This window comes from Myotis daubentonii, chromosome 1 (genome assembly GCF_963259705.1).
Source record: "Myotis daubentonii chromosome 1, mMyoDau2.1, whole genome shotgun sequence".
Lineage (NCBI taxonomy): Eukaryota > Metazoa > Chordata > Mammalia > Chiroptera > Vespertilionidae > Myotis > Myotis daubentonii.
The window spans coordinates 101951139-101967078 of NC_081840.1; the positions used below are offsets into that span (position 1 = coordinate 101951139).

General features: G+C 40.6%; 1 protein-coding gene across 1 annotated transcript in view; it reads left to right on the plus strand.

The window, feature by feature from the left end:
- The window catches only part of LOC132243114 (coiled-coil domain-containing protein 7-like), a 50060-nt gene extending 36571 nt beyond the window's left edge, over positions 1-13489 (plus strand). The window contains exons 4-6 of the mRNA XM_059712738.1: positions 6015-6098; positions 11410-11496; positions 11863-13489. Coding sequence (XP_059568721.1) covers positions 6015-6098; positions 11410-11496; positions 11863-11942 — 251 coding nt within the window. The 3' untranslated portion in view covers positions 11943-13489. The remainder of the gene's footprint in view (positions 1-6014; positions 6099-11409; positions 11497-11862) is intronic.
- Positions 13490-15940: the final 2451 nt, after the last annotated feature.

The window sequence follows — 15940 nt, forward strand, 5'->3', positions numbered from 1 at the left end:
ATTTGTTCCTTTTTTTTTCCCCCCATAACTCCCCTCCTCCCAGTTCCCGCCCCACCCTCCGCCCTCACTCCCCACCCACTGTCCTCATCCATAGGTGCACGATTTTTGTCCAGTCTCTTCCCACATCTCCCACACCCCTTTCCCCCCCAAGAATAGTCAGTCCATTCCCTTTCTATGTCCCTGATTCTATTATAATCAACAGTTCATTCTGTTCACCAGATTATTTATTCACTTGATTCTTAGATTCACTTGTTGATAGATGCATATTTGTTGTTCATAATTTGTATCTTTACCTTTTTCTTCCTCTTCCTCTTCTTAAAGGATACCTTTCAGCATTTCATATAATCCTGGTTTGGTGGTGATGAACTCCTTTAGCTTTTCCTTATCTGTGAAGCTCTTTATCTGACCTTCAATTCTGAATGATAGCTTTGCTGGATAAAGTAATCTTGGTTGTAGGTTCTTGGTATTCATCACTTTGAATATTTCTTGCCACTCCCTTCTGGCCTGCAAAGTTTCTGTTGAGAAATCAGCTGACAGTCGTATGGGTATTCCCTTGTAGGTAACTGAGTTTATTTCTCTTGCTGTTTTTAAGATTCTCTCTTTATCTTTTGCTCTTGGCATTTTAATGATGATGTGTCTTGGTGTGGTCCTCTTTGGATTCCTTTTGTTTGGGGTTCTCCGCGCTTCTTGGACCTGTAAGTTCATTTCTTTCACCAGGTGGGGGAAGTTTTCTGTCATTATTTCTTCAAATAGGTTTTCAATATCTTGCTCTCTCTCATCTTCTGGCACCCCTATAATTCTGATGTTGGTACGCTTGAAGCTGTCCCAGAGGCTCCTTACACTATCCTCGCATTTTTGGATTCTTTTTTCATTTTGCTTTTCCGGTTGGATGTTTTTTGCTTCCTCGCATTTCAAATCATTGACTTGATTCTTGCGCTCCTCTGGTCTGCTGTCGGGCGTCTGTATAATATTCGTTATTTCAGTCTGTGTGTGCTTAATTTCTCGTTGGTTCCCCAATATAAGATCGAGGGTCTTATTAGTTTTCGTGTAGAGCTCATTAAGTTTATCGGCAGCTTCTAAACAGTTCTTGAGAGACCTTAAAAGTGTGGTTCTGAACTCTATTTCTTCCATTGACAATTTTGTCCTGTTTCTTTGTCTCCGCATTTTGTTATGCTTCCTTGGTGCACCCCCTAGTGGTCTTTGTTCGCAGTCTTATAGATAAATCTTGATTGTTGTAGCTAATTCCAGGGAGGGTTTGACCTCCAGGCCAAGTGGCTATGAGAATCAGCTGTGTCAGCAGTGAGAGAACTTCTGTCCTCTAGGGAGGTGCTAATCTAGCCTTTGCCTGAGGCTATCCGGCAAATGCCTCTGTGCAGGGCTTCGGCGGGGCGGGTCGCACAGGATCAACAGGGTGGGCCGGAGAGAGCAGTTATGGCGGCTCTCAGTCCTGTCCCAAGGGGCTCTGCCTCTAAGAGTCCCAGCACCCACTGCAAAGCTCGGAGAGAAAGCTGCACTCGCTCTGACCGAAGCCAGACAGTCCCGCTTCTCCCGTTTGAGTCTGGGTCCCTAAAGACTCGCCCGGATCTGGAGCTCAGAGTCTGCGACTCCCTCCCGATTGAAAACAACAACCGCGCCCTCCGCCGCCAGCCCGCTCCGCGCACTCCGCACCTCAGAATTTGACTTCACCACTGCGCCTCCTCTGAGTGTCCGTGTGCATTTCTCTTTCCTCCTAGTTGTAGGACTTCCACTCAGCCAGCGTTCCTGTGGTTCTGGGTGATGTCCCTTCCGTTTTTTGGTTTCACTTTTGAAGTAGTTGTTCAAAGCAGCAAACTCCGGCGTTAACCTATGCCGCCATCTTGGTTCTCCTCTAGCCTTAGAATCTTATCTCACACTAACCCAGCCCAGCACATGACCTGTGGTCTGAGTGGCCAAAGCCCAAATAGCAGAGACAGAGGATCTCCTATTTTCATAAAATGGTGAGGAGTGAACTAAGTCCCCAAAAGATAAGAGAGCAAGCAAAGACCATCTGTAACCAAACTTACATTACAGACAGAAAACTCTCACTAGCTAATCATTTGGGGCAACTGATGCCTTGAGAGGAAGAGCAGGGAGGTACCCAAGATTAAAAACTCTCAGTAGCTGCTGGGAAGTTCCTGAGATCCCTGCCATGGGTTCAGCTGGCCATCAGTAGCTAGGGCCCTCAGCAAAGTGGGAGATGACACATCTTTAAACAAATCAAACCCAACAATAAAGAGACACAAAATAACATTCAGCAGAGACACTCATATAAATATTAGAGGTCCAGTGCACGGAATTCGTGGGAGAGAGGCTCCCTCAGCTCGCCTGCACCCTCTCACAATCCTGGACTGCTGGCTCCTAACCGCTGGCCTGCCTGTCTGCCTGATCACTCCTAACCACACGCCTGCCTGCCTGGTCACCATAACCAATGGCTTGCCTGCCTGACCACCCCTAACACCCTCTGTCTGGCTGTCTGATCACCCCTAAATGCCTCTACCTACCTGCCTGATCGCCGGCAAGGACTGTACTGGCTTGGCTGATCCCCCTGAACTGCTCAACTGACTGCCTTATCACCGAACCACTCTGTCTGCCTGCTTGATTGCCCCTAACCACCACTGCCTCGGCCCCCGCCACTGCGAGTTTGTCCAGAAGGACGACCAGAATGACGTCAATGTCATTTGGCTATCTGGTCAAATTAGCATATTATGCCTTTTTATTATAGATTTATAGGCATGCAAAACCCACAGACAAGAGCTTCACACCATTTTCCTTGTCTGCCCAGCCACTGAAACCTCAGAATGCCCTGCATTTAAGAGAAATACATTGAAGCAGAGCCATGTCTCTTGTCCCAAAGTGGGTCAGGCTATGTGCTTGCAGATTATGTGAGGACCACTGGAGGTTTCTTGCCATCTGGAGCTGATCCGGCTCCACAAGACAAGAGGCAGTAAATGCCTCCCTTGCCATACTCAATAAATGCACCCAATGCCTTACAAAAGCCCAGGTGAGAGACAGCAAATGCCTCTCCTGTCATACAAAAATGCTTGATTCAACTTAGGTCTTAGCTGAGTTGATGCGGATTGCTGGGGTTGTGGCTGGGACATGAAACAGGAAAATTCCTGACAGCACTGGCAATAAAAGTTCCAGATCCCAGCCCCAGAAACCCCCAATCCAGGCAGCAAGTGGCATCCCTGGTGGTCGTATCTGGGTCACCAGATTATGTAGCCAGACAAATAATGGGTCCAGGTTAACTGTTACTACTTGAGCCAGTTAAGCAGAGGCATCTATGAAGGGTGGAATCATATATGAGTGTTTATTCCAATAATGCTGGCAGTATGGAAGAGCAGCAGGTCATCCCAAAAAATCTGCTCTGAAATCCCCTCTCCCCCTGCATAAACCAGCTGCTTATATTGGGGAGGACAAAGATTACATGCGGAAGTCGGCAAAATAAGTTAAGGATGAGCATAATGGTTAAAGATTACAGGCAATGTGTGCTGGGGGTGGGCTCCTCAGGGTCTCCATTGTTTGGGCAACAAGATTGTTAATCTTGCTATGATAATAGGCAGTTCTTACCCCCCAGATCCCAGCCAGATCAGAATCTGATTTCTTTAATCAGAGGGAAACAATCATGATTATCAGAGCATGATTATATTTCTTATAGCCCCAATATTCTATATATGTCCCTAACAGATTCTCTCACCAATAGATGTTAACAGAGGAATCAAATTTCTGTCACCCACGGGAGTCAGGTTTTTGGTGTACCACTGAATATAGAATTTTGAGAAGCCACAGGGCATAATGAAATGTGATGATAGGCTTTATTGCGTGGAGTTACATTCCTCCAGTTGTAAAGTACCATCCCCCTTAAGCCAGTCCTGAAAGAGGGGCAGCTGTGGGCTCCAGCAGAGCTAAAAACAAGGCCAGATCCCAGAGCTTCCAATCCATGTTGCAGCCAGGTGTAGATCAGCATCCAAGCTAATTAAAGTTCATTAATTCATTGTGTGTAGGTCCACATGGCCATGAGTCACTGGCCAAGGGGCGTGCATCCTGTGCCACAGGAGAGACAGGAACCCAGTGAGCTCATCTGATTCAAAGCTTAAATATTCAGGTTTGACCCACTTGCAGTGACCATGCCCATTCTGGCCAGCTGTGATGGGCAGCAAAGCACCTTCCTATGTCAACCAGACCTATTGGCCATGCCTCAAACCTACCTTTGCCCAGTCCCTTCCCATCAATCAGCGGGGAACAGACTCAGAAAGTATTAAATGCTGCTTTTAGGCAGAACTTTATAAATGGCATGCTTATATTATCTGGTCTCTCATTAACTCCTTTACTATTAAATTATAAAAAGATTATTTCAACAGCATCAGTATGAGGCCCACCAGTAAAATTACAATGCAACAGCAAAGATAAGTATGTACATATAACCATAACAACTGTAATACTAATGAAAATATTTGACAGTTTGTAAATTCCAAAATGGATCTCAGATATGCAAATGCTGTTGGAAGGAGGGACCTAATTAATTGCTTGATGTAGGTTTGTGGAAAATGTTTATTTAGTAAAAAATGCAATATTTTCAAAGAAAAAAGAAGGTATGGTTAACATATTTCATCAAACACATAGTATCAACCAAGAGAGAAAAATTTATATTAAAAGAAAACAAATGCAAATTCTGGTGTGGAAATGTACAATGAATTGAATTATGTGTGCACCTTGAAAATGAAAAGTACCTCAAGTTTATTATTACACAGAGAAATTTTTTATCAACACCTTCCTTTAATTAGGTGAATTCTTTCTATAAGTACATTTATACCTGGATATATTTTGGGTTTGATTGCAGAGCATTGCGATAGAGTGACTATCAAAAAACAAGCAAAAACCAACAACAACAGCAACAAAAACAAGCAACATGACATTTTGGGTTTCCAAGAATGTACAAAAGTGATAATTATACTATATGGTAGTATACCATGGTTATATTCATGTACTCACGCATTTTGCCAAAACAAGGATTCCAGTCTATAATATCTACATTTCCATCTCAATTCCATTTGCAATTGAATTATAATTATTATTATTACTATTACTACCCAGAAAACTTTACCCAGTTGCCGATGCAGAGTCACAATAGTTATAAGGTTTTTTCTGCAACATGCACTTTTTCAACTAAATTTCATTATAGTTTTCCTGTAATTGGGCCCAAAGATGGTGGTTTCCAAATACATCAAAAGGTGAAAATCTCATAAAGACACAAATGTAAAGGGACTCAATACCAGTGCTCACAATATTGCAATTTACCCCCCTTTTTCCCAGCTACAATGTCTACGTGCTTTTCAGACTAAAGATGGTGTAAGCTTTAACTTTGTCCAGAAATTACCTGTTACTCTTTTCCAAATCTAGCCAATGCTTAACAGTTTCACACCTATAGAATGAAAAAGAGGGTGAGGACATGGATATATTCATGGAGAAGTCTAAGAATTCCTGCCTCATAGGAAGGTTCTGTGACTAGGATGAGCATTGTTTGCAACCTGACTTGGGGAATACTGTTTGGACTTGCACCAACTAAGTTTATCCTTGCAATAGAAATGCGTGTGTGTGTTTTAAGATATGGTATTAAGATAAACTCTCTAAGATGATGGAAATTTGCAAAACAACGTGTAGGTTATGAGAAAAGACCCGTTAAAGAGTTATGATACATCAGTTTGCGATTGAATTTTGTCATTAGTAGGATATGAGACATTTGTCAAATCACTGAACATGTATAAGCCTTTGCAATGAGGGTTATGTGATGCCTAATGTTTGTAAGGATTGTAAGGTATTTATTTCAGAAACAGATACTTCAGTACAATGCATTTCCAGTGAAAAAATGTTATTAAGGGAGCGGTAATAACAAACACACTTATACACGTTAACCATCACAAACACACACACACACACACACACACACACGTTAATATTTGCCTTTCAAAACTGATTTTAAACTGCTTATTCTATAGATACTGACACAGAACACTTACCCAGCGATTTTGGAAGAGGTATAATCAAGGGGGAAGCCAAGAAAAAAACAATGCACCATACTGGTAAGAACAAGAATATTTCAAGTCTAGTTCTAATACCTATATGCTATTTTACTTAATAAAACTTCTCCATAAATTTCTTCCTATAATTACTAGAATGCTAGCAGTTACCATCAATGGGTTCTTAGATACATAATTTCTGTTATAGGATTTATCTCCTTACAGTTGTCCACAAAAAAACAATGCTACTGTGAGCTTGAAATTTGTTTGATGGATTCCTTTAAAATGCAACGTTACTCACTTTGTCTTTCAGACCCAATTCATTAGTTGCTTTGTATTTGCAAATGCAGAAAAGTTACCTTAAGAAAGGATTAGAAAGGAATTTAGAAAATAGACATTGTATTGCTTATTAATTCCCCCCATGTGATTACAATACCGGGAAAAATTTTTAATATTTCAGGTGATGGTGCAACCTGTGTTTTTCCCTTTTTAATACACTTTAGGGTATAAATTACTGCTTCTTGTTCTGGCAGATCAGTGGCTAACAGACGTTATCACCATCTTTGACATGGTAACAAAGGAAACAGACAGCTTAAGGGAGAATCAGGGAAGGAGACACTGAAAGAGAGGCTTTTAAAACAGTAGTCATCCAACGATGATGGTGTTCATGCCCCAAAGTTCATGCCATAACAGGAACAGCACTAGGAGCTTCACACTGCAGGGAAAGACACTTCAGTAAAATATGAAATAGCACAACCTCATCACTCAGTAAATGACCAGGCACACAATGACAGGACTCCAAATGCAGTGGGAGGAACCTAGTAGCCTGATTTGCTACAATACATTCCCTAAAATGCACAGGTTTTACCACAAAATATATTAGACATGTAAAGGAACAACAAGTGTGAACTATACATAGGAGGAGGGCAGACCAGAACAAATCTTTGTGTGCATTCCAGTTGTAGGTTTTCCTATATTTTGTAAATATGTTAAATAAAGAACCCCATGTTTAATAGAGAAAAGACCATAGGTGGCTAGTTCTCATCAAATGAAAATGTCAAGAGAGAGACAGAATGATATATGAAAAGAAAAACACAGATGATTTTGGTATTGAAATTCTAATAACTGATAGGTAAAATGCATTATAGGGGCACAGGAATAGATTGGAATGGTCAGAAGAAAGAATCTCTACACTTGAAATAATGGGAAGAGTGAAAGTAGAGCAGGGAGGAAGGGGGCAGGAAAAGCATTGGAAGAAATAATGGTTAAATATTTTCAAACATATTCAATGAAAAATGTCAAACCGCACATCCAAGCTCAATGAAATCTAAGTAGAATAGTTACAATGAAATATGCAATCAGACCCATCTTGGTAAAAGCTATGCGGACAGAGAAAATAATACAACCCACAAAGGGCCAACAACTCATCATATAAAAGAGAAACCCTGGCAAAATGAAGGGCTGAGTTGACATCACAAACTGTCCAGGAATACAGGCAGTGGGATGGCATAGTCAGAGTGTTAATAGAGAAACATCACCATGCTTCTTATATCTAGCCAAACTATCATTCATAGTGAAGGTTAGAAAAAGGGATTGCAATTTTCTAAAATAAAGAAAGAAAAGGAAGGAAGGAAGCAAGACAAAAGAAAGAAAGAAAGAAAAGAAAGAAAGAAAGAAAGAATCCAAGCAATGGGGATCTGTTTGATAGCAGATCTGCTTTAACAGTAAAGAATTTTTTTTTTTAATGTTGAAAGCAATTTTCTTCTGGCAATAACTTGAATATAGCTTCTAAGGGAGCATGGATTCAAGGATTTATGTAATTCCAAAAGACAATAAGAATGCATGTATTTTTCTCCATAGTTGATTCAAAAGGCAATTGCATACACATGATGTGCATCATTTTATTGTGGCGCCTATAAAATGTATAAAATGAATACATTCCACTGTAGGAGCACAGAAGTGATGTGTGTTGATCAGAATGTATTTCAGTAAGATGATATAGAAGATTTTAATTCCAATTTGGAAGAGCAAATGAGGAGTGCCCAGAATGCTAATATATAAAATGCCAGGGGCCATTATGACCAAAATAAGTGGATGGATGACCAAACAGCAGGCTGCGTGGGGCAACAACGCTGGCAGGGGGGTTAGTGAGGGACGACCAAACAACTGAATAGCAGGTTGTATGGGCGACCAAGCTGGCAGGGGTGGCAGCTGGGGGCTACCAGGCCAGCAGGGAGGAGTTGGTGACAGCCAGGATGGCAGAGGGGGGCAGTTGGGGGGACCGGGCCAGCAGAGAGGTCAGTAAGGGGCATCCAGGCTGGCCGAGGAGCAGTAAGGGCTGACCAGGCAGGCAAGGGGCCAGTAAGGGGCAACCAGGCCGGCAGGACAGAGCAGTTAGGGGCGACCAGGCCAGTAGCGGGGAGCAATTGGGCGTGACCAGGCTCGCAGGGGCAGCAGTAAGGGGTGACCAGGCCATTTGGAGGGGCAGTAAAAGGTGCCCAGGACAGAAGGGGAGAGTTGGTGGCGTACAGGCCGGCAGGGGGTGGAGGGCAGTAAGGGGCGACCAGACTTGTGGGGAAAGGCAGTTAGGGGGACCAGGCTGGTGAGGAAGCAGTTGGGGGCAACCAGGCCAGTAGGCAGAGGTGGATAGGAATGATCAGGCTGCCATGGGGGGCGCTTAGGGGAAATCAGGTAGGCAGGCAGGTTAGCAGTTAGGAGTCAGCGGTCCTGGATTGTGAGAGGGTTTTCCTTCTGACAGTTTATGCCTGATCCCCAGTATCAGTTAGTTGGACTTCCCCCAGGGGGTCTTTGATTGGAGAGGATGCAGACTGGGCTGAGGGCACTCCCCACCCCCGCACCATGCACAAATTTCATGCAACAGGCCTCTGGTTATAAATAAGAAGGTGAACATAAAAGAAATTTGTAAGTATACACTTTTTTTTCTTTCTTCTTTGAGCTTCAGAGGGCCCCAGTTATATAAAAATAAGTATAACTTTATATCATAGGTATGTTCAGTACCATCACTCGCACTGTCTGCAGTTTTCATATGTGCAATTTCTGTTATTCATGGTCAATCAGGAATGGAATATATCAAATGCAAAATGCCAATGATAAATAATTCATGTTTTAAATTATTCATTATTCTGTAGAGATGGTGAATCTCATGCCATCCTTCTCTGTCCTACCCAGAATATGAATAATCCCTTTGTCCAGCCTATTCAATCTGATAATGCTACCTGCCCTTTTGTCACTCAGTAGCCTTCTCAGTTATCACATGGGTAAGCACTGTCATAGTATTGCAGTGCTTATGTTCAAGTACACATGATTTTCCTTCATACTGGCCCCAACATGCAAGAGTAGAGATGTTCACAGTTTGGATATACCAAAGAGAAGCCAGCATTTTTATCAGAGATAAGTTAGATAGGAAAGCTCTGAATATATTTTGGGTTTGGCACAATCCACAGTTTCAAGCATCGATCCGCTGAGGGATCTTGGAATGGATCCCTCACTGATAAGGCGGGTAATAGTAGCACAGAAATGGGAAAGATGTAAGAGAATGATATGGGATTAGCATTTCTAGATCTCCCTGGTATTTATTTAGCAACAATCTGAAATGGGTTCTAAAATTATCAATGTTGGTAGTTATACAACTCTGAGTATAAATTTTAATAACCCATTAAATTTCACACTTCATATGGGAAAAATGTATTGTATGCCTACATAATTGCTCTCTGACCTACAAATAATAAGACATTAAGGAAAGTTTAAAGCAATGGGAAGATGTTTATGGTAAGAAAATTGTGATTCTTCACATAAGTTCCTCCTAAATTTCTCCCCTCAAAGCGTATTCTGATTGGCTCCCGCTAATCTTAGAATACTTTGCATACTTGATTCTTCTGAAGTGGTGTTTTTTACTTAAACCTAATGGAGAAAAACCAGAGCCTCTGAAATATATTGGCTAATGTTGCCCAGGGTTGTGTTGCTCTACCTCCTGTATCTTTCATAAAATGTTTCTAATCAATAATGACCTTTTCTTTTTTTTGCCGAATATGGGGCAGCTGTGTAATAATACCACAGCTGGGACACTCTCTGTAAAGAAGGTGTTATGGTATTTGTTGGCAGGCAGAGTCATAGTGCGACCTTTTATATTTCTTCATGGGCTCAGGCATTACTTCAAACTTTCCCAACCTTCCTAATACGGGGACCCTTTAATATAGTTGCTCATGTTGTGGTGACCCCCAACCACGAAATTATTATTGTTGCTACTTCATAACTGTAATTTTGCTACTGTAAATAATGTGTAATTATATATGTGTTTTCCGATGGTCTTAGGCGACCCCTGTGAAAGGGTCGTTTGACCCCCAAAGGGGTCACGACCCAGAGGTTGACAACCACTGCTTCAAAGCAAGATGTCTGCTGTGCAGTGTCAGGATCATGAGATCTTTCCAACTATACTTGCAGGGTCTACTAAAACTGACTTCCACTCCATACATTGTTGGCCCTGAAGTCCTCTTTAGTTCCTGAATCCAATTTATCCCTCCCACAATGCTAATTTCTCTTTAATAACTTTCATGCCTTTTTTTGTCACTGGACCAAATTATTGGTTGGTAATTATAGGAGAAACATTAAATCATATGAAAACTCCATTGGAAATGGATCCAACCAGTATCCTGGTACTGCTAAAAACTTAACAATTTCTTCCTTGCGTGTCACAAGGTCTCCATGCAAAGGAACCTTACAAGGCATTTTTTCTCAATCTGATCAATGTCTTTATTCTCTTAATCCTTGATATCTACATGCTTTAAAAACTAATGGGGAATTACAACATTCCCTGGTGAGTCAATGCATTTCTGGCTCATGGTAAGTTTCTGTGACTATACAGTCGATGGTGTGGAACTTGGCAGTTAGTGAAAATCAAATATATAAACAATGAAACAAAGTGATGTTCTATTTCATGAAGTACATCCCTACAGAAAGAGTGTGCATTTAATGCTAGCCTGCAAGTTAGTTTATGATCATAAATTCACTGGGATGATGATTTCAATTTCCATAGTAAGGAATTTATATGGAATAAGTAGTGTTTAAGGAATTTTGAGACATAGCTTCTAAAATGTATATCTATTTTACTATTTCCTGGCTATTTGGTTTTGGAGATGTCACTAAAGGTCTCTGAACATCAGCATAATATAGCTGACATATTTATTCCATCTGTTCCAATATATGTTTTCATGAATGTGCAATCAAGTTATCTCAACAAAATTTTGATAGGCTAGATACAAACAACATGTGTGCACACTCATGGAAACATATATTCCTATGTAAATGATTTGTACATACATGATCACAATGACGTGCTTTTAAATCTATGTTTCAGTGAGGGCTAATGCAGAACACTCAACAGATGCAACTCCCCGTGGCATAAAAATGAGTCCAGTGAAGATACAATCAATGGAATTCTTTGGTAAGGAGAAGAATTTAAAAAATAAAATATTCCAGTTTATTCACATTTGGGAGTTGAATTAAGCCTGAAACTTAAAGAACAAAAGCACCTGTAGGTTACTATTACACAGGCAGACCTTGGAGAAACTTTTTGTTTTGTTCCAGACCATTGCAATAGAGTGAATATCACAAAACACAAGGCACATGAAATTTGGGGTTTCACAAAGTGTATAAAATGATGATTACACTATAGTGAATGCTATTCTGTGTACAAAAGCATTTTATCTACAAAGAAAATAATATATGTATTTAATTGAAAATACTTTATGGCAAGAAACTGATAATAACCACCTGAAACTTCACTGTTATAATCATTTTGCTTACGTAGGGTGTTACCCCAATGTTGATGGTGGATGTTGGTTCAGACTGGTGGTTGCTGAAGTCGGGGTAGCTGTGGAAATTTCTTGAAATAAGACAACAATAGAGTTTGCCATATCAACTTAATCTTCTGCTCATGTATGAGTTCTCTGTTGAATGCAAGCCTGTTTGATAGCATTATACCCACAGTAGAACTTCTTTTAAAATTGGAGTAGTACTGTCAAAACCTGCACTTCTTCATCAGCTAAGTTTATGTAATGTTCTAAAACGTTGCTGTCAATTCATCAATCTTCTCAGCATCCTTTCTAAGAGTAGATTCCATCTCAAGTTACTACGTTCTTTGATCATACCTAAGAAGGTGCTCCTTACCTATTAAAGTTGTATCATGAGATTATAGCAGAAATCCAGGCTGTACTTCTACAGGCTCCACTTATTAATCTAGTTCTCTTGATGTTTTCACCACCTCACCTGTTATTTCTCTGATGGAAAACTTGAAATTTTCATGGTCAATGAAAATGGCCTGAATAAACTTCTTTCAACCTCCTGTTACTATTGATATTTTGACCTCTCCCATGAATCACAGGTTTTGTTAATGGCAAAGATCAAAGTGGGTCTGAATATTTTACAATTTACTGCATGTTTACAAACAATTTCTGAATGTTTACAACTTATTTTGTCCAGATCCATTGGGTCCATCACGAAGTATGTTAGCTATAGCATTTTGAAATGTGATTCTCATATACTAGGACTTGAAATTACTCAAAATTACTCATCTTTGCACATGCGCTTCAGAAGGAATGTAGTGTTGACTAATTTGAAACACCATTAATCTCATTGTTCTTCCCCTCAGAACTTTGGGGTGACCAGGTGCCTTGTCAACTTGCAGCAATATATTGAAAAGATTCTGTTTTCTGAATGGTAGTGAAGTATGGTAGCAATTATCTCAGGTATAAACTATAGTTTAAGTTTAACCCCGCTGTTCGGCTTCTGAACTTATTTGCTTTGTTTAATAATAGAAAAGTTATACTAATTTTCTGAATTATATAAATTATCCCATTTGATTAAATACCCTCTTGATTATGTGAATATCCCATTGGTTGTGGTTATACTGCTCTTAGAAAGCACATTTTCCTTTACCTGGGAAGGACAGCACAGTTATCACTAGGTCAGAGGGCTCCATTTAAATTGTTCCTGTTGACTCAGTGTTCTAGAGACCCAAAAACTGTGATTTAGATAACATGCTGCTTCTGCTTCTGTAAACTGCTTTTTTGCAAACCAGGTTCCTCATTCTGGACTCCAGGGCTCTAGATAATGTGTTTCTGTCAATTCAGTGATCCAGAGACTCAAAACTATAATTTAGATAACATGCTGCTTCTGCTTCTGTAAACTGCCTTTTTGCAAATCACTTTTCTCATTCCAAACCTTGGGATGTACTCAGTGCCTTTGTGATCTTTGCCTATATAAATCTGGTGTTGTGGCCATCTTATCACTATGATATTTGGGAGAGCAAAATGCCCCCTCATAGTCCCGGATTTACAATAAATGTTACCCTTTAATTCGACTTCTTGAGGCGTCCTTGTCTGATTCGCGGGGTACATTACAACAGTAGGTCTTAAGAGTGGGCCAAAATATTTAGAAAATTGCGTTATAAGTAGAAGTGCTGTCAACTGGGCATTGTTTTTCTCATCATAGAGCACAAACAGAGGACATTGAACATAAATGTGAAGGGTCCTAGGATTTTTAGAATGGTAAATGAGTACTGGGTTTTAAATAAACTTACCAGTTGAATTAAATCTTCATGATTTTGTCTGCCTGTTGTTTGAGACTCTGGAGTCAGTCACTGACTTTTCCTTCCTGGCTATGCAAGTTCTTATTGCCATTTTCTTCAAAAATAAGGTGACTCTGTCACCATTGAAAACTTGTTGTGTGGTGTGGCTTCCTGCACTAAGTGTCTTATCTAGAGCTTCTGGATACTTTCCTGTGGCTTCTCCGGAGCACCTGCAGCTTCCCCTGCACCTTTATACTTAAGGAGATGGCTGCTTGTTTTCAAACCTCCTGAAACAATCTCTATGAACTTCAAACCTTTTTCTGCACCCTTCATAGTATTAAAGAGAGTGAGGGTCTTGTTTCTGGATTTGTTTAGGCTTAATGGCTTGTTCTGGCTGGCTTGATCTTGTATCCAAACCACTAAACTGTTCTTCATGTTAACAATAAAACTTTTTTGCTATCTTATTGTTCTTGGTTATCCCTGGTTTAACACCTTTACTTTTCTTCAAGAATGTCTCTGTATTCGTAGTCTAGCTTACTGCCACCCACTTTCAGCCTATCTCGGCTTTGCCTGCCTTGCTTACTAAACTTAATAATATCTAGCATTTGAGTTAAGGGAGAGACATGAGATTCTTCCTTTCACTTGAACACTTAGATGCCAATGTGGGGTTATTAATCAGCATAATTTCAATATTGTTGTGTCTCTGGGATTAGGGAGAGAGGCAGAAATGTTCAATGAGTACATCAGTCAGATAGTGCACAACATTTATTGGTTAAGGTTATCATTTTATATGGGAATGGAATTCTTATCAGGGAATCAAATGTCTCTGTCATTAGTGAGAGTTAGGTTTTTGGGATATTGGTGAAATAAGATTATATGAAGCTCCAGGGGAGAATGTGATGTGGTGTGTATTTACATTACTCATACTGTAAAGTTCCACGCCCCTTAATTCAGTCCTAAAAGAGGGGCATTCAGGGTTCTAGAAGAGCCAAAAAAAAAGGCCAGAGGGCAGAGCCTCCCTAATTGAAGTTCATTAGTCCATTGCGTGGAGTCCCACCTGGCCTTGAGCCAGGTATACACAGTGAAGTACTTCCCCTGCCACAGGAGAGCAATGAACAAGGTGCACCAGAGAGAAAGGAGACAGAGTGTGCTCCTTGGTTTAAATGTTTAATGTTCAGGTTTCATGTGCTTGCAATAGACATGCCCATTCTGGCCAAGTACCTGTTCCCAAGGGTGATTAATGAGAAAGCACCTTCCCATGTCACTCAGACTTTACCTGGCATGCTTCCAAACTGCCTTTGTCCAGTCCCTTCTCTCATTGATCAGTGGGGAACAGAGTTGGAGAGTGTTAAATTTATCTTTTTGGTTAACCTGTATAAACGGCATGCCTATATTATCTGGTCTCTCCTTTATGATTTTCCTGTTAAATAATACCCTGGTTATTACAATGGCATCATTCTCCCCTCAGAAAAATAGAACCTTTTTATAGTTGTCAGAAGGGGAAATGGACAAATGTCTCTATCTTCTATATCTACTTCCTACTGTCAATCAGGAGTAGATCTGCCTATGTACAGGTTTGGGGTTTCTCCCTTCCTGACATTGGACGGGGGACGCAACAATGGAAAAGGAGTCTTAATGCAGGGAAGAGGAATGCTGCAAAGTCAAGGTCAGTCTGGTATTCCAGGGAGATTACACATGAGATGTCCATATGGATGACATGTTGGAGAACGTGGCATTCTTCATTTATTTTGGAAATGACAAACTTGACAAGAAGCTTAAAAGGCAAAACTCAAAAGTGAGGAGACTTATTGCAACTGAAGCTTTAGTGAGAGGCAGAAACCCACGTGACAAAGGAAAGACTATCAGTGTCCCCAATTCTGTTGGAGGATAGGCTTCCCTAAAGGCAGTTGTGTCTCACTTGTCTGAAGACCTTTTGTCCTCCATACTTAATCTACATTTAGGTAAGGGAAATATTCTAAGATCTTTCCTATAAGAAATCTGGGTCATTTCTGACAGACCAATTTGGACAGAAAAGGAAAGCATTTTCAAGTGAAGTGAACAAACCATCCATGATCATTGATTCAATCATAAGTCCAGACCACTGAGTCTCATTGTAGATGGTGATGCAGATGGCTTCTAAACTGAGGTCTATATTGTGAACACAAGCAATTAGGTACAAAAGGACATAGTCATATCTAATCTAATAAAAGAGAAACATGCAAATTGACTGCACCTCCACTACACCCAAGCCACGCCCACCAGCCAATCAGAATGACTATATGCAAATTAACTCAAACAAGGTGGCGGCCAGCAGACACAG